The sequence below is a fragment of the Rhamphochromis sp. 'chilingali' genome (assembly GCF_963969265.1).
Source record: "Rhamphochromis sp. 'chilingali' genome assembly, chromosome: 15".
Lineage (NCBI taxonomy): Eukaryota > Metazoa > Chordata > Actinopteri > Cichliformes > Cichlidae > Rhamphochromis > Rhamphochromis sp. 'chilingali'.
In genome coordinates, this window is record NC_137942.1 from 6,199,820 (window position 1) to 6,218,572 (window position 18,753).

General features: G+C 39.8%; 1 protein-coding gene across 5 annotated transcripts in view; it reads left to right on the forward strand.

Moving 5' to 3' along the window:
* Nucleotides 1-18,012, forward strand: part of spop (speckle type BTB/POZ protein) — a 96,144-nt gene extending 78,132 nt beyond the window's left edge. For all 5 annotated transcript variants that reach the window (XM_080906311.1, XM_080906308.1, XM_080906310.1 and 2 more), the window contains 5 exons: nt 2,073-2,250; nt 8,257-8,312; nt 11,271-11,393; nt 13,086-13,228; nt 15,861-18,012. In XM_080906311.1, coding sequence (XP_080762437.1) covers nt 2,073-2,250; nt 8,257-8,312; nt 11,271-11,393; nt 13,086-13,228; nt 15,861-16,005 — 645 coding nt within the window. In that variant the 3' untranslated portion in view covers nt 16,006-18,012. The remainder of the gene's footprint in view (nt 1-2,072; nt 2,251-8,256; nt 8,313-11,270; nt 11,394-13,085; nt 13,229-15,860) is intronic.
* Nucleotides 18,013-18,753: the final 741 nt, after the last annotated feature.

Below are 18,753 nucleotides of genomic sequence, written 5' to 3' on the forward strand. Positions count from 1 at the left end.
GGACGAATAGGTGGGCTGATGGTTGAATGGGGATGGATGAGAAGGGAACCGGGCTGTAATTTAGTTTAGGTTTTTTTTTTTTTTTTTTTTTTTTTTTTTTTTTTTATGGATTTTTGGGTGTCAGCCTCAGTTGCTGATGCTTTAACAGCAAGGTCACTTTGTGGGATGTTTTGGGATTTTTGGCCTTGTTCTTGACAATAGTTTACTGAAAGCTATTCGAAGGTGTCAGCGAGAAAAACAGGAGAACAAGCGTCCTTTGATTTATCAGGTGTCAGGTGCCCTGTAGCTCTTAATTGTGGTGTTAAATGTAACTGAAAACCAAGTCCTGCAAATTTCATTTTCCATCCACCACCAATACTGCCAGCTATGACAAAATACATTTATTTAAGTTGATAGAAAAAACATGTCAGAAGTCTTTGAATAGTGTTTTGTTGAATGCAAGAGTGCTTAGCCTGAAAATCAATAATATTCTAATGAAATCATGTTTAGAATCTATCCATCCAGAGTTTTGGCTGTGCCAGATGTCATAGGGCACCCGTCCATGGTACACCCTGGACAGGTCACCAATCTATCACAGGGCTAACACAAAGACATAGACAATCTTTTATGCTTACTTTACATCTTTAGCCAGTTCAGAATGACCAGTTAACCCAACCCCATACATTCTTTGGACTGTGGAAAGACGTCAGATTAACTGGAGAGAACCCATGCAGGCTCTGCAGAGAACGGCCTCAGGCTGGATTCAAACCCAGGATTTTCTTGCTATGAGGTGACTGTGCTAACCACTGTTCCATTGTGCCATTTTAGAAAATAATACAGTAATAGTAATAATAATACGATTCAGCTTTTCTTTAATCAAATGGTTACAAGTATAAAAAACTACGAGTGGGATCACTTCTTTTCAAAAAATCATAATATAGTGTCGTTACAGTGTCCGTAAACTTACCTGACCCTAAAAGGCCTAATTTAAAGGAAAAAGAAAGCAACCCAGTTGGGGAGTATGGCCTTAATGTCTTATAATAACAGAAAACTAGCAAAATCTTAATTTGACAATTTACTGAGCCCTCGGCTAGACAATTTAAAACACATTAATTTACAAGTTGTGAACTAAAGGAGACTTTGTTGAACACTGACAATTTATCATAATTGGTAATATGAGCCATATTCTTTATTCTTTGAAATTAATTCTTTGACACCAAAGTTGTAGCCTTGGTAACTTTGTCAATGCAGTCTTTGTCTTCTACTAAAAACTCAATCGTTACAAGATTATATTAATCCAATCAGAATAGGACATCTTCCAATAATTTCAACAAAATTAACTAGACCATTAGTTTTAGTTTATTATTGGAACTCAGTTAATAATCCTTCACCGTTTAACCCTCACTCCGCGGATGCTAGCTAGAATGACTCTGGACTTCGTCATTACTAGACTAATCTGTCATGAATCGAAAGCCAGACAACTAACTAATTAATTAACTAACTACAGAATGTTCCAAACCAGGCTATAGCTGGCTAATTTTTCTCTTTGATTAGATTGCACTCCAGGCAGGTGAAAAACTGCAAGTCAGTCAATCCAGTCTGTTGGAAATTACTTAGTAATTAGTGTGTGTGTGAATATGTGGGTGTGTTTGTGCTCATGAGCCTGCTTGTTTGTGTGTGTTTGCAGTGAGTCCTGTTGAGAGATAAATGAGTCTGGTTGACATTGTCTGGAACAGGTGGTGAAGTCAGCAGGGAAGACATACAGACAACTCTCAGGATTGTTTGGGAGTGTAGCCAGTCTGATTTGATAAAGAAGGAACAATAGGTTTTCTTCAAACTACTTCCATACTGAGTGGCTGATGTATTGATTACAGAGACAGTGAACCCACATTAAGCATTCACAGCATGTTTGATTTACCGATTTATTTTCCTTTTATGAACATTGCATGCTGTTTATTTGCCTCTGTGTGAACCAGTCAGTGTGCTAAAGGAACTATTCACTCTAAAACAAGTTATTCCGATTTACACAATAAAAAGGGCACAAAATTTACGACATGGGGGGGTAATCTGTAAACGTGTGTGTGTCTTTTCAGGTGAGCGTAGTGCAAGACTCTGTGAATATCTCAGGCCAGAACACCATGAACATGGTGAGGGTTCCTGACTGCAGGCTGGCGGAAGAACTTGGAGATCTGTGGGCAAGCTCCAGATTCACCGACTGCTCCCTGTGTGTTGCTGGCCAGAAATTCCAGGCACACAAAGCCATATTGGCAGGTGAGAATATCCTTTGTCACATGTGTAAGAGGTTATTGCTACAGCTTTATATTTAGCCTTCAGGTGCTAAAACCCAGCTGGAAACGTTGTTTAAAGCAATACACTTACTGCTTTGTGTTGTCTGTGAAGATAAAATGCTTTTAATGAAGTTTATGATTGATAAATAAATTAAGACATTTAGAATTTTTGTGGTCCAACTTTAATGTCTTCTTTGCAATAATACATACATTAGGGGAAGTAATTATTTCACGTGTATAGTTTTTATAGTAGTTTCATTTATTGGTGAGAGACAAATTATCAGTTAAGATTGTCAGACAATAATTCTGAAAAAGAGGGAGAGTGGAGCCTAAAGAAGAAGCACATTACGGTCTCCAGACCTCAGTCCCATAGAAAATTAATTGACAGAGCTGAAACTTGCTGAAACTGAGTTGCCAAGCAATGGCAAAAAACCCTGATGGAAACCCATGAAGAATGATCTTGGATCGTCTGTCAGATAATTGTATTACAAACTGTTTATTTTTGTTTTTTAAACCAGCCACAAGTGCCCCTTTAAGAAACTGCAACACGTTGGCTTCATTTGACAGCGCTGAGGTTTCCGTTAGATAAAACATGACTGATTGTTGCCTGGAGCTGCCATGTTCATTTTATGAACATTCAAGTGACTTGTTTTAATCAAACTTTGCATCAATATGACTTTGGAATCAGCGGGGGCTGAGAAAACAATCACACCATTGTCTAAAGTACACAGTGATATGCCATAGGCAAACGATGGGCAAACTTTCTTTGCAATGTTTGTTTTAATCCTAACAGCTAGTGTTGTTAGACTAGTGGCAACATTTGGTTGATTGTTCCCAGGAGTATACTTGTCTTTTCTTTTTGACAATGTGTTTTTGTGCACAGTACTTCACATTAAACACTGATGCATTAAATTCATTTTAGGATTCTCTTTTTTTTTGTTTTGTTTGATGGTCGCACATGCAGTCCAAAAAACACATCCGATTTAAATTCATGATGCTTCCTTCAAGATTATTTACTTGGGCAGCTCTCTACCACTTTCAACGTGTCCTTTTAAATTCTTTCCTGGAAGTTCTGACCATTTATCACGTTTGTGGTGCTTGCCTTCTTTTCCTCTTTGTATGAAGATGGTCACCCCCCGAGTTGAATTTAATTTTAGAGAAGAGGATGAAGTTGCATTGATATAAATGGGGGTCTAATACCCTGTTGTTGTTGTAGCCCCCCACAAATCAGCCTTTTTGGTAAGCCTGGTGTAGGTGCGCTATGGTAAATTTTTGCCATGCCTTAGGTTATTATGGACTACAAGAACCATGTTTCAGGTCAACTAATGACTTGTGACTTGAGTTCTCCCTTCAGACTTACTGCTGTTTGGTCTCTTGGTCTCAGCCACAAACCTGCCATGATCACCAGTCTGCTGCTGCTTCCGTTTCTTTAGTTTCTCCCTTTATTTGGAGCCACAGTAGCTCATCTGCCTCCATCTCACCATGGCCCTAGCATGTCATATGTGTTTTACCAACCTCGCATGTCCTACTTCATGATTCCTCTCTGTGGTCTTCCTCTTTTACTTCTGTCTGGCAGCTCCATATTTAACACTTCTACTGCACACCTCACCAGTGGCTTGCTTGACTCATACATGTCCTGCACCACCCTCACATACTTCTCTGCTGCTGTTGACTTTCTAATGCAGTACCATAGTTCCTCTCTTGGCACCCTATCATATGCTTCCTCAATGCCTACAGAGACCCCGTGGAGCTCTTTCTGACCTTCTCTATACTTCTTCATCAACACTCTCAAAGCAAACATCGCGCTTGTAGTGCTCTTTCTCGGCATGAAGCCATACTGCTGCCCCTCAATATATGCTAGGTCAGTTTGACACAGAAGTTCAGGTTTGCTGTCTAAGCAGGTTTGAATTCAGTGGTGAGATTGCAGATGCACAAGTGCAAATAGTCAGAACCAAATGTAAAGTGGTCCATTGGTACACAAAGAAGTGGCCTCGAATGGGGAAGAGGGCCTCATTTAAGTAAGGTCTGTTTTATTTTATATATACCTTGTTTCTTTTATTTACTCTGATGGTAAAGAATATAACACCTTATGCCTTTGTTAAAATTGGTCTGTATTTAGATTGAATTGAAATATTAAAATTTGATGAAAAAGTAGTTCATTGACATTGCACTCTAATCCACCGTTTATATTAAAATACTTTGAATTCAAAGTTTTATGAGGGTGGTGGAGTTTGTTATTATTCATAGAGGAGTCTGTCATTATTCTAGGCTTCACTGGAGAGTTTTCGTTTCGGTGTGAATGCTGTTACAGAGGCTTTTCCACTGTGACGAGAACTAAATTCTGGGGGAAATACTTCATCAAATTTTTAATTTTGATGAATAATTTTGCTCGCCATGGGGATGATTAAATTTGAATACATTGAATATCCGTATTCGCTATTGACACCTTCAGCACCTGTGTGTCTTCATTGGCCTTCAGGAATCCATATTGATGAAAATAAAGTTTCTCACACTCTCATGCAGACAAGCATAAACTTGTTTCAGATATTGGCACTTTGATGACAGCCAGCATCAGCTAGTGAAAAGTTTGAAGAAACTGGTGAACTGTGTGTCTCTGTGGAGACGAGGGGAGGCTGTTCATTATTGGATTTGTTGAAATGTGTGTGTGAGGAGCCATTTTAATTATGTGCTGCTGTGGTTTGGGGTCTTCCCCTTTCTCTCTTGCTACCGTGCTTTCTCTCTCCGCTCAGTCCAGATGACGTACCTCCTCCGCGTTACTCCCCCTCTAGGCTGTTCCCGTGACAACTCTGCTGTCCGTTAATCGCCGTGGAGACGGACAGAGTGGGATCAAACGGCGTAGGGAGAGTAACTCAAATTGGCTGTGCATTGGCCATGTGATCTTTGTCGCTTACCTTAATTTTATACCCGCTTCTACATTTCTTACTTTTCTTCTTTCTCTTTCACTCAGGCTTTTTATTTTTTGCTCCTTTTTTATTCTTTATTATCTTCCTTTGACTGTATTCTTTTCTTATCTCCTTTTCCCTGTCTTTTATCTGCGCCTTTCTGATTGTTAAATGTCTTCCCAGTGGTTTTCATGCTTTTCTCTCCTCTTAAATTGTGCTCAGTTCCGCTTTCTCCCCATGTCCATCCCTCTTCTTCCTTCCTTCCTTTCTCCTCTCCATGCTTTCTTTACTGTGACCTCTTCCTTATTCTTTCTCTCTCTCACCCACCCCTTCGATTTGCTACTGCAGTATGACCTCACCAGCTGCACCAGACAGACTTGGTGTAGATTTGTTCCCAGAGTCCTACCAGGCCATTCAGTGCAAAGCTTAGTTTCCATGCAGACATTAAGACAGAGAGAATGTCTAGGCTAGGCGGACTCCCGATCAAGTCATTGAAGCGTAACAGGACCAAACTTTCTAACTTCATCTAAGAGTACTGATATTAGTACTACGTCTTCAGTTATGGATCCATATACATAATGGATAAATGGTAAATGGTAAATGGCCTGTATTTATATAGCGCCTTACTAGTCCCTAAGGACCCCAAAGCGCTTTACATATCCAGTCATCCACCCATTCACACACACATTCACACACTGGTGATGGCAAGCTAGATTGTAGCCACAGCCACCCTGGGGCGCACTGACAGAGGCGAGGCTGCCGGACACTGGCGCCACCGGGCCCTCTGACCACCACCAGTAGGCAACGGGTGAAGTGTCTTGCCCAAGGACACAACGACCGAGACTGTCCAAGCCAGGGCTCGAACCGGCAACCTTCCGATTACAAGACGAACTCCCAACTCTTGAGCCACGATCGTATGCGAAAGTACGAAAGTATGCTGAAGTCTTTAACATGGCACTTCTTAATATCCTGTGGACAGCAAGACTCTCTTAAAACTTAATTTTCTCAAAAAACATTTTGTGGCTAGCTTGTCTTACCTCATATATACACAAAAGAAGTATCCTTCCTAAGAGACGGGAGAATAGGAATATTTGAAGGTTATGTGAATTTCCATTATCAACTAAACAAGCTTGATAGTTAAGATGCTATCCATCATTTATTTAATGTTTCAACATTTTCACTGGTGTGAGAACACGAGCAATTCCTTTGATATTGAACAAACTTTTACACTGTATCAGACGAAGTTCTGGACCGCCTACTCATTCAGCCCCAGAAACACATGCCATGAAACTCCTGTTGCAGTTTTTGTGCTGATGTTAAACGAAGCTTTGAATTTGAATTTGAAAACTGACTTGCATTATTATTAAAGAATGCCCCATACGCTTACAAAATAAGTGCTTGATGCTTGATTTTTTATTATTTTTTTTATAAACCTGTGGCAATGGGACTTCAAAGATTAAGATTTTGTCTTTTTCTCATCAAATTATCTTCTCTACTATAGTAAAATGACTGTGACAACTTAAGTAACTAAAATGAACACCATTTATTTCCAATGTCCCACCTTTGCTAAAACTCTAAACGTGTCGTAAGTAACATGTATGAAAATGTTAAGAGACTTAGTGTTAGCCATTTTTATTTAGTGGATTTGAGATTCTCCTGTAGCGAGTGAGTTTCTGACCTTATAGCCTCAGTGTCCATTGTTAATGCTTATTCAGTTATACAGTATTATAGCTATTTGTGGCTTTGGCAGTTTTAATGGATGAGACCGTGTAACCCAATGAGTAATTAAATGGTTAGATAGCTTTGCGTTAATAACTCATTATTAAGTGTCTGAATTAATTATTATATCACTGACTTTGACACATACTTAATAATGTGTTACAACATTTGTTAGATTTTAATGACTAGCTAATAAGGCATTCACTTCTGAATAATAATGTGAACTGTTACCCTTTCAGTGCATAATCAAACTAAGCGAACCATGTCAGAAAAGCGTGGCTATAGTATATATGCGACTCTGAGTAAAAGGCCAAGGTCTTCCTTTGTAGGAACACATTCTTACTCTACTAGTAATAACAGTAGCTGGAAATCAAGTACAGGCTAAGCTCCATCTGTGAGGCTGTGCTTTATTCTGTGCCAAAACTAACCACTGTCACCACTGGGACGACAAGAGAGAAAATACAGTGTTGTTGCCTTAAGCAGAACTACAGGGACAAGATGCGGTGATTATTTTAAGCCTGCAGAATTATTAGACAGCAGTAATTTGAAATTTTAAAGAGCTCTGTTTGGGCCGTCATGTTCTGCCTATACTGGAGATTAAGCATGACCTCTCCAGCTGGGGTCACGTCTGGGATAACAACAGTGAAAAACACTGTGCTTAAGCTTTCACTTGTCCATTTTAGGGCCATTGGGTCATTGCTTTTGCTTCTTTTTTTCCTACTAGACTTTATCTTTGTTATTTTGGAGATTGTCAAAATGTGCAAAAATGTCTTTAGCAAAATATACAATATGAAATCTGTGTGAACTTGGATTATAAGAATACATTTTTCATTGCAAACCCTCTTTGTTTCTTGTTGTGACTTGGCAAATAACCAGCAGCTCTTTTACATTGTTTCTCTCTCACGGCTTATCACTTTCTATAAATGGAAGAATAGTCTGAACTTTCCTTGAGAGGATTTGTAGACTGTGCTGTGATGCAAAAGCCGTGTGAAAAACCATATCTAGGAAAGGAAAAAAAAGAAAAGAAATAGCAGTTGAGTGGTAGCAAGTGAAAGTGCAACTAAAAGAGGAAAACAGATCTTTATTAGGGCATAATATATGAGATAAGCAACACTCAAGTCGGCCCATCAACGCTGAATACTGGCTAAACAAACGAGAAAGGCTGTCAAGAGTCTGTCAGCAGAAAGGAGCTGACTTTTTCCACATGATGCCTCTACTGCTGTCACTGCTGTCAGTCATGTCCTTGCTCTCCTCCGGCCCTGTGGCAAGCTGTTAACGGATATCAGAGACCTCACCGTGTATCAACATTACACTCAATAACAAACCCTCTTTTCTCTGTCTCGGCCTTTTGTTTCTCTCTGTCCCAGCTCGCTCGCCGGTGTTCAGTGCCATGTTTGAGCACGAGATGGAAGAGAGTAAGAAGGTGAGTTGACTCTGTCGCTCCTGCTCCCTCAGTGCATGGTGAGTCAAATGTTTAAATTTCAATCTTTCCTTCTGTTGCATCAGGAAGCACTTGCCTCTTTAAACAAGTGTGGCTGCACATGTTCCTTCATGTCTTGCTGACTATTATATGGTGTCATCACAGCTACTATATGGAAAAAATCCTTAAGTGATTATATCATTATCACTTGTATAATCTTTGATATTTCTTTGATGGCATAAAGCGTGTTATTTGTAGACTTAACAAGACTGTATCAGACAAAATGACTGAAGTCTCTGTTGCTTTCAATATGATCACTCTGTTCCTGGAACTCAATTACAATGTCATGAGGGAATTGGTTTTCCTTTTGATATCTCTTTTTAATATACATATCTTTTTGCCATTTTTTTTGTGCTGCAGTTTGTGCCTGGTGTTGCTGCTGCTCAAAATGTTCATACCTCACATCAAAATTCATTAATTTAATGAAATGGGCACAGTAAATCTACTCAATTTGTTTTTCTTTTTATAAGTTCTGACTTTAGTGAACTTTAACACATGCATAGGTGCCATTGATCAGTAGCAAAATGTCTTGACAGTACTGACCTTTAAAGGAAAGTAGAGAGAGTCTAGTGGGAATATTAACTGCTCCAAAGAGGGAAGTGGTTTGCAGACAGTTATAAGGCAGGAGTCGGTGTCATAAGGGTGTATTTTAAATAACCTGTCTGACGTCGTCCTATTTACAGTGGAGATGATGGAAAGATGATGCTAGTTGTGATAACTTTCTGCCTCTCCTATAACTTCTTATTTAATTATGTAAAACTAAAGTGTAAGTACTGTGGAGGTATGAATAGTTCTGAGAGCTATTGTGACTGATTAGTGTTATTAGCAGGTTGACGGTGTGGATTCAAGCTTCCTGTTGCTACAGTTCTGCATGCGAGTAGCTTGATAATACTTTTAAGAGATGGAAAAAACGTTGAAGATTTATGTGCAAATTTATGTAAAGTTAGGTAAATGCAATCCAAGTTCCTCTTGAGGCAAGTGTCGCAACTCAACAGCCATCCTGGAATGAATCATTGCAGTTATTTCCTGTCCCAGAATAAGCTATAAAGGTTTTTGCCCCCCCCCCCCCCCCCCCCCCCCCCAGTTTTATAACAGGGTGGTGGCACCATCAGTGTCTCTGCTTTTTTCCATTCTAATGCACATTAGGGATACAGGAGCTAAAAAGTAGCTACTCCCTCGCTACAATAATGAGCAGAAAGATGCATCTGCCACCAGAAAACTAAAAGGGTCGTGAACCTCTCGTGTGTCAGTGTAACAGCATGATTGGCTCATTTGTTTCCTGTTTCTGTTGTTGATTTGCTCTTTGGGAGCATTTCAGAATTCTCCCATAAATCCCATAAATATAATGTCTCTGATGCCATTCCCCTTCCAGTCCTCATAATACAAATAATTAAATTAGTTCATGGTTTAGTGAGGCTTGGTCACGAAATTAGTGTAAATAGGGTTAAGTTTAGGTCTGACGTGATGGAAACAAAACAGTGTTTGTGTCTGTGTGTGCTTGTACATGTGTGATGCACTGAGTCTCTCTGCCACAGTTGGTTGTGTTGATCTGATAGGAGGTGGTGAGATTCAACTGTGGTGATTTAGCCGTCATGTCAGCGGAATATTGATGCCTGCAGAGCTCAAATGGGGAAATTATAAAGCACAGAGCCAGGAAATGCATCTTAATTGCTGTTTAAGTAGGCGTCTTCATCAGAAAGAGGGAGAGATTGTGGGCCACGTCCCCATACGACTCAGAGAAAACAGATAGGTGGGTTAACACTCCTCTGCAGCACTCTATAGAAAAGAGACAAATGAGCTCATAAAGAAGCACTCTGATAGAGGACTGCTCTGTGAATAGAGGGGAGCTTCAGACACTGTAACTACAGGAGTTGTCTATTTATGAGACCTGGTTGGGCACTGCCTTCTCATTACGCGAGAAAGTCCTGTTATGTTTTTTTCTCATGTGATTTCCAAGGTAGTTTGGTGGTAGTATGTCTTTTTTATTTCATTAACGCTCCAACACACGTTAGAAATTAGCAGAATGAAATTGGTTAAGTGTAGAAAAAATAGAAAGGAATTAGAAATATAACGATTCTGATGAGTTTGAGGTTAATTTAGAAACAATAGGTGTGTTGTTTTTGATATTATACACATTGATGTTATTTTGCCTGTTAGAATTACTAATTTTTTCACGGCTTCATGTGTTTGTGTGATTTGTGCATTCCTGCAAAAGGCTACCATGGCAGACTGCAGGCTCAGACCAGAAGCTTTTAGACTCTGCTTCGATTATTTCTCAGTATGATTATGTTGGTGTTGAGTGGTCAGAGTTGACACAAATGCACTAAACTGTTGGTACACCCAGTCTGACCCTGCTAAAACGCCGCTGGTCACTGTGGTGACGATAAAGCACTGTTATAATTGGTTTATTGCTTTGTTCTTCTTGTCAGTGTGGAGGGGAAAGGTTCAGGTTACCGTCACTGTGCCATAGAGCGATAAAGCCTACTTTGATTGCTGCAGGCACCGTCAAGGAATGAATGCTCAGGATTAATTCTCCTGAATCTGCTGAAAAGAGTTAAATAAATTTACTAGAATGTAGTTTTGCTGAAACGTGTTTTGACTGCTCAGAAGGTTCTTCAAGGTGTTTTTTTTCTTTCTTTCTCTATTGTGATTTTGGAACATGTTTTGTTGTATCACTGCGTGTGTGTGTGTGTGTGTGTGTGTGTGTGTGTGTGTGTGTACACTAAACAAGGTGAGAGAGTTTAAGTCAGGTGGGTTTTGGGAAATTTACATGAAATAAAAAAGACACTGCTGCCATATATAGTTTTGAAGGATTGTCAAAGCGTTTGTTTTTCTTCTCTTTTCTTTTATTCTGTTAAACCCTGCGTGTATTCTCCTCTCCTGTCCTCTCTACCCGTTCAGAACCGTGTGGAGATAAATGATGTGGAGCCAGATGTCTTCAAAGAGATGATGTACTTCATCTACACAGGCAAGGCCCCCAACCTGGACAAGATGGCTGATGACCTGCTGGCTGCAGCTGACAAGGTACAAAGAGTGTGTGTGTGCATTGCACCTGCTACTATGTACATTTACACACAAGCTGGTATGCATGATAATGTTCCCAAAAATACACCTGGGAAGCACCAAATGCTCCTCAACCTCTAAACACACATACTTACACATCCAAACATACTTTTATAGCAAAGGATAAAGCCGACCCAACTGTGCAAGGTAAAGACATGCACACACTTCCAATGAATCGTTTTCCTCATTGTTTATTCTTGTACTCATGCCGGATATTCAGTGTTTCCTGTCTGTTTCTGTAAAATCACATTTTGAGTGAGTCTTCTGTACCGGAAAGATCTTGTGGTAAACTTATGATATATGAGCTTTAGCTGGCATAGTTTGCATGTGATACCATTTTTGTTTGATTCTTTTTGTATGAACTAATTTATTCACAGAGGAGTTCCAAGCAGTGTAAAGGCTTTAGTAGTGTTTACCTTTGTATGTTTTTAGTATTTATACCAAGTCATCTATATTCACCTTGGTTGAACTTGTTTTACTCGTCTTGGTTATCGCAGATCACTAATGCATTATTTTTCCGTGCTTGTTAAATAGTGGTCGGTAAATGTGTATCATTTTATCAGAGACTAATTAGATTACTAATTAGTTACTAGCTCTAATTTTTTTTTCTTTTTACGTGATTATGAAATCACGAACATTCCTAATAGTCGTAGCTTAATGTGCAAATTTGGCTCAAAGAACCATGTGACTCAGCATAGCTTCACTGCTCCCACGATCTTAGACTTTGTAGAAATTTTGCCAAAGGGTTTAAAACACTTGCAACCAAAAAACATTTAACCCCCTAAGACCTGAACTCTTCCACGGCATGCATTTTTAATTTCTCTTTGAAATTTGGGCATATTGGGACCTGATGAATGTAAAAACAAAGAATTACCAGATTTTTTTTTTTTTTTACCTGATTTTTGTTTCTAAGGAAAATAAGAGCCACATATGAGGTATAATGTCCTTGTAAGTGGATATCAGGCCCCAGTAGAGCAAAATTGAGTATTTTGGTCTAAAATAACCCAAAATGTGATGTCCACATGTGTGGACGCCAGGTCCTAGGAGGTTAACTCGTCACTAGTTTCCTAACTTGTGTCTTTGGAGCAAGACGGATAATTCCTGTCTTTTTGGCATTCAACAATAAATATAAACTGGTAGTTTTGGGATTTTCATGAACCAGTAGCCCTATTTAAATCTTTCCACATGCTTACTTGTCGTTTTAAAAAAGTCTTATTTAATGACAAATCATTTAAATCGACTGCTTTATGTCACTGAATGTAGATAGACGGAATGTAACTTGTTAAATTAAAAGGAAGTACTGCGACATTAAACTGTAGTCTCCGCTAAACCTCTACGAGTCATCTTGAAGTGTGTGTGAATATGAGAGAAGGTTATTGTAGCTGGTAATTTTGTAATCAGACTCAGTGGAAATAATTTTTTGCTTCTCGTGTAATGCTATTCCATCATCAGTTCCAACTCAGTATGCATATCTGTCACTTACCCTTCTCTTTGCCATATTTTTTTCTTATTCAATTTAATGCTTGTTGCGACTGCGGTGGAGTAATTCTGTGTTACCGTATCATTACACACCGCTGCTACAGTTGTTGGTGGCAGCGCTGTTTAAGTAATTTAGTTTACCTGCTGTTTATCCTCCCTCTCTGTCATTTGTAGTATGCTCTGGAGAGGTTGAAGGTGATGTGTGAGGACGCTCTTTGCACGAATCTGTCTGTGGAGAATGCCGCAGAGATCCTTATCCTGGCCGACCTGCACAGTGCAGATCAGCTCAAGACGCAGGCTGTGGACTTCATCAACTAGTGAGTTACACGCTCACGCTGAGATCATCCATCTTGAGAACTACCTTCACACTAATGCAAATATTTTTTTCACCGACACACGCACGCTTCTGCGTTCGGCTTTTTGTCAGGGGATGTCATTAATTTTCAGTGGGAGCAATTTTTGTCTCCCGAGGAAATTTAATTTAATCTCCAGATCAGATGATTTTGCTGCTGTATCATATTGGTCCATTTAGCAATAAACCTCAGCTGCTGGTGTTAATCGTGTTGCGTGCAGCCTGTTTAGGTACGATGTGGCCTATTAGCATCAATGACTACTATTTATGTCCACCGACAGGTGATTGATCCAGTGTTTCAATGCCCACTTGAAACAAAAGGCTTTCTCTCAGTCGCTACCTGAATTGCCTATCACCTTACCTGTGTTTGTTCAAACTGTGTGCCTTAGAGCCAGACACATTTTCCATCCCTTTGTTCATTCCTCTGTCCTCTCTTTACAGCTTCATGTCCTTTCCTTGTTCCTGCCTGGGCTTCGTCTCCCTCCCTTTTCCATTCACTCCCATTATCCTTTCCTTTCCCCCCTTTTCTCCCCGTCTCCCACCTCTGTTTTGTGCTTAAGAGCTCATGTGTGCCTAAAGGTGTTCAGTAATGCAGATTTCTCCCCCTAATCCCAGTCATTAATTGTGGTTATGGGCGTTATGACAGTTTAATTTGCGACAGCGTTGTTGTGGTGGTGGGAAAATTGGCCACAGGGGACTCCTGGCCAGCAAAGCGTTATCAACTCAGCTCCTGCAGACACAATCGACAGCAACAAGAGCAGCAAAACAAAAATCAATTTAGAGGACAAATATCGAAAACGGACGACACAGAGAAACCAATAATCCTACCCCCAGAAGCACCTTAACCTCTTTCCACACCAGTCCTTACAAGCAGTTTACAGTCATGTAGTTGAGACAATAAGAGTCCTCTTTATCCTTCCTCTGTCTCATTTATTCGTCCTCACCAGGGATGCAGCAGAGAGGAAAGGCACCTAAACTCTCCTAATCCACTTTGTTTACAGAAAAGCTTACAGAGTTTTTTTTTTTAGACCAGCATGTAAACACAACACGAGTAATGTGAAGCACAGACAAAATGCCTTTTTAGTAGATTTTTTTGGTAACTTATAATTACCACTGACTGGAGACTATAGTTTGATTTACCTTCACATCACTGCTCTACTCCCAGTCACTCTCCCTATCTCCCTCCCTCCGTGACGTTTGATTACTCTTTGTCACCTCCCTTTTTCTTTATTTGTCACTGCTGCCGTCTTATTCTCCCCTCCATCGGTCCATCCCTTCCCCTCCTTCTCCTGCTGTGGTTGCTCTCCTTGTGCCCTTTCACTGCACTCAGCTTGAGCGTACTGGCCATTACTGTGAGCAGGGCTTCACTTCCTCCACAGAGAATAGGGTCAGAGGTTGGCTGGAGGTCTGGAGCTGCTGTGTGGAAACCATAGGACCACACATTCACGCAGACACACACACAAACAGCCAGGAGCAGACGCGCCAAAACATAAACACACGTGTACACGCACACGCATGCGGTTGTTTATTTACACACAATAAAACATGAAAAATGTCATTAAAGGCCACACAGCAGTGTGCGTGATAGTGCATCCCAGCACCCTGAGGGTGTCAGGAGGTTGAAGACTGCCACAGGGTCTGCTGGTGTAAGCTCAACCACAAGTAAACTGATCAGCACTTAATTAGAAAACCTTCCCAACTTTTTCCTCCCTTTTCCCAACTAAGGAAAAACAATTTAGTTTAAATGTCTGAGGATCTTTCAAGAGCAAACAAATGAACAGTTAATGGAATTAATTCAGCTGAAATAGGCACATGCTAGCCATCTTTATTTCTCCTCATTACAATACCAGGTGTGAATAATGAAACCTAAACGTGGAATGCTTTGAAAATGGGAACTAGTCATCATTTGTGTGCCTTTTTTTGCTTTTCACAGTGAGATTTTCATGTGGTCTCTAAAATGAACCATCTATCTGTTAATATTGTGTTCTGCTTACTATATATACTATAATATATGAATTATAGTACATGTTAAGAGTACTGTGTAATAGTATTGTATAAAAGAGTCCAAAAAACCAAAAGATTTAGTTCATTAGACCCAGAAAAGCAGCAAATCCTCACAATTAAAACTTAACAAAAGGTAATGTTTAACATTTTTGTTTAAAAATCGACTCTCATAAATAAACAAATGATCATAATCTTTCCTGAATAATTTCCTGTTCATTAGCTGATTAATCAAGTAATTATTTCATGATATGATATAAAAAACATTATGACTTAACCTTTTTATCGCATGCCTGTATATTTGTGCAACTTTAATGATGCCTTTTTATTTGTGTGATGTTATTTATCACAAAGATGACCTCAAAGGTTAAATATTTAAAAATATAAAATAAATAACAGCCTCACCAGCTGGTATGACAAATCTGTAATGTCTCAAAGCTGCTCTCCACACAGATGGAGTCTTATAATCCCAAACTCTTTCTCTCTGAAAAAAGATTAATTTGTGTACTTTGTTTGGATATCTGTTTAGTTTCTTAATTTAACATCTTTTCCTGCTTTCCGTTTCCTTTGTATTTCATTTCCCTTTTTTCTCTCAGTCACGCTGCTGATGTGATGGAGACATCAGGATGGAAATCCATGGTGATCTCTCACCCACACCTGGTTGCGGAGGCCTATCATTCTCTGGCCTCGGCCCAGTGTCCCTTCCTGGGTCCCCCAAGAAAACGGCTGAAACAGTCCTAGTGGTCTGGAGCGATTCTCCCGACCTAACCCTGCTGCTTCCTCCCGTACCAGCAGCCTCACTGCTCCTCTCTCCCAATCCTACTTTTGTACCTATAGCATCCCAAGATGCCCACAACTGACGCCTAGGGCTTGGGTACATATATAGCTAGGGCAGCTATACAGCTGGGCAGCACAGAGAATTATTGGACTAATGCTATAGAGGAGGTACTACACATCACTGTAAGATGAACTGAGTGAATACCATAAGACCTGGACCTGGATATTTAAGGATTGCAAGCCCAAAGCCTTGCTTATTCCATATCCATCATCAATGATATTGGAAGGCTACAACTCTATTCTGCCTGTCAGGCACGTAAAGAACTGATCTCCTGTGTGAAAGTGAAAAGTCAATGTTGAGTCCCTGAAAATATTTGTCTGTGACGTCTTGACTTCTACAGTGTTGTGACCCAAACTGTGCTTGTGAAGAGACAAGTGAAGAGGATCAACCAACAGGAAAGTGAAGGACTGTTGTTCCCATTATTGGAGACCTTAATGGTGTTCAGGTTATTGTTCTTCTAAGGCTTGAACAATTGTCTTTATATTTTTTTTCCATGAAAGAATACAAATGTAAACTGTTTAACTATTAAAATCAGGCAGGCACATCGAGATGTTTAGCTCAGATTTTGACTATTTTCCGAATAGTGACAGACTTCTGCCAGATTGTTGTCATTTAGCAAGTAGCGCGAGGCGCAGTCGCTCTGTTTGAATAATAACATCGATAACAGTACGGCTCTTGGGTGACTGAGGACATGACAGTAATTTTACAAGAGTCCGATCAAAGTATTCACTGTAATCTATAGTGGGCATGTTTTAGTGGGCAATATTTTAATATCTAGTGGGCAGTGTTTTAATATAATTGGCATAGTATTTGTTGTCTTGTGACATTAACTGTGCTTCAAAGCTGACAGACCATACAGCCACAGAGTATTTGCTCTTTTTATGTTGTCTTCTTATTTTTCATTCATTGTAGAATTGCACAAAATAATGCTTTTTTGTCATTTTTTTTAAACACAGTTTTGCAGTCCTATTATTTCGTTTTTTTATTTTTTTTATTCGTTTCGACTGTATTGGAAGTGTCACTTGAGAAAATTGGCTGCTTATTGTTACACTCCTGCTGTTGGTCAGTTGAGCCATACGATACATAAGCATAAATGAAATGTAGGAAAGGCCAATAAAAGAGAGCGCTGCCAGCTAACACAACAGAGAAGGTATCTGCCAGTTTCAAAACATGACATGTTTTACATTAACCTGTTGACCTCAGGCAAGAGATACTTGCTTTTTAACCATGCAGTAACGTAAACATCCGCTTGCAGTGATGATATAACATTTTATGTGCTTGACTCCCTACTACACGTGTTAGTGGAGGATTCCACCAGAGGGCTTCCATATTTGCATGACCTAAAACAGTAAATATCAGGGCAGCCCATTTCTTTTAAGAAATTTATTCTCAGTGGGACTTCAATTGATAAAGCTCAACGTCTTCATTTTGTTTTACCCCTGCTCCCTTGTCACAGGGGTCGCCACAGCGGGTGGCTTTGATGGTTTGATCGTGCTTGATGTTTTTCGTCATGCAACCACAATGGGAATTTGTCTCTCTGGCTAGAATTGAACCAGCGAGCTTTTGCTTGGCAAGCAAACCACTAAACGATCAGAGTTGTTTGTTCCTATGTCTAATTTACATATACCTAAGATGACACTGATAATGAAGTGTAGTTGTCTCTGTGCAGAGGCAACAGCACATCATAGAGATGCCAGCATGCCTATACAGACTCTGGTACTTACCGTTGGAGTGCTTCTTGAATCTTCTTGAAACACATATTTTTATTTTTTGATGACATTCACAACTGAAGCTCCAAACACTCACCATCATGTGTATAATTAAAATCAAGTATATCTCATGCCTTAATGTGTTCCCTTGACTTGTTCACCGTCTTGCCCTTTAAAACTGTAAAATACATATATTTTTGAATTTTTTCCCAGCATGTTGGTGTCTTTTTTTCTAATACTTTATATTTTCTTGCTTTCTAATTATGCAGTTTGACCACATATACAGGTTACTGGCTAATTAATGCACAGCTTCTTTCAGCTTGGTGCTAGGTCACTGTGTTTCAGTGTCACATTTTAGTTTCAAGTGTAATCCTGCTGTGATCAGTGTTCAATCTCCTGTGCAGATGTTGTCGACCTTAGCAGATCACATGGGTCTCATACCAAGTTGTGTAGCATGCAGACTTACCTCTCAGGCTTCTTTGACTGGGTCTCTTGCTTAGAGAACAGATAGATTGTAATCACTTCAGAGACTCAGACCTTTGTCTCGGACTGTATTTTAACAGGGATTTCTTTGTGTTGACCAAAGTAGAGGCCCTCCGAGCTTTAGGGAAGCTCTTCCCTGAGCCCTTTAAATCACTCCTCATCAAACAGTCAGCCGTGGCCACCGGTCTTTGGGGATAATCTGGCATTGTGCTGGCGCTCATCAAACACACAAATGGCCATTATTTGTGATACAGACAGTATACAGGGGCTTAATGTTTGGGCACATGGGAGTAGAACTGATTCAACTACATACATCAGATATCAAGTTATGATGCAAGTTTATGTAACAGTTTTATGAGTCATGGTGAACAAATTTTACGCCTTTTATGTGAGTGTAGTGTTTGTGCGAGTATAAAAATGAGAAGAGTTGTAAGGAGACAATCCACGCATGAACCTTCG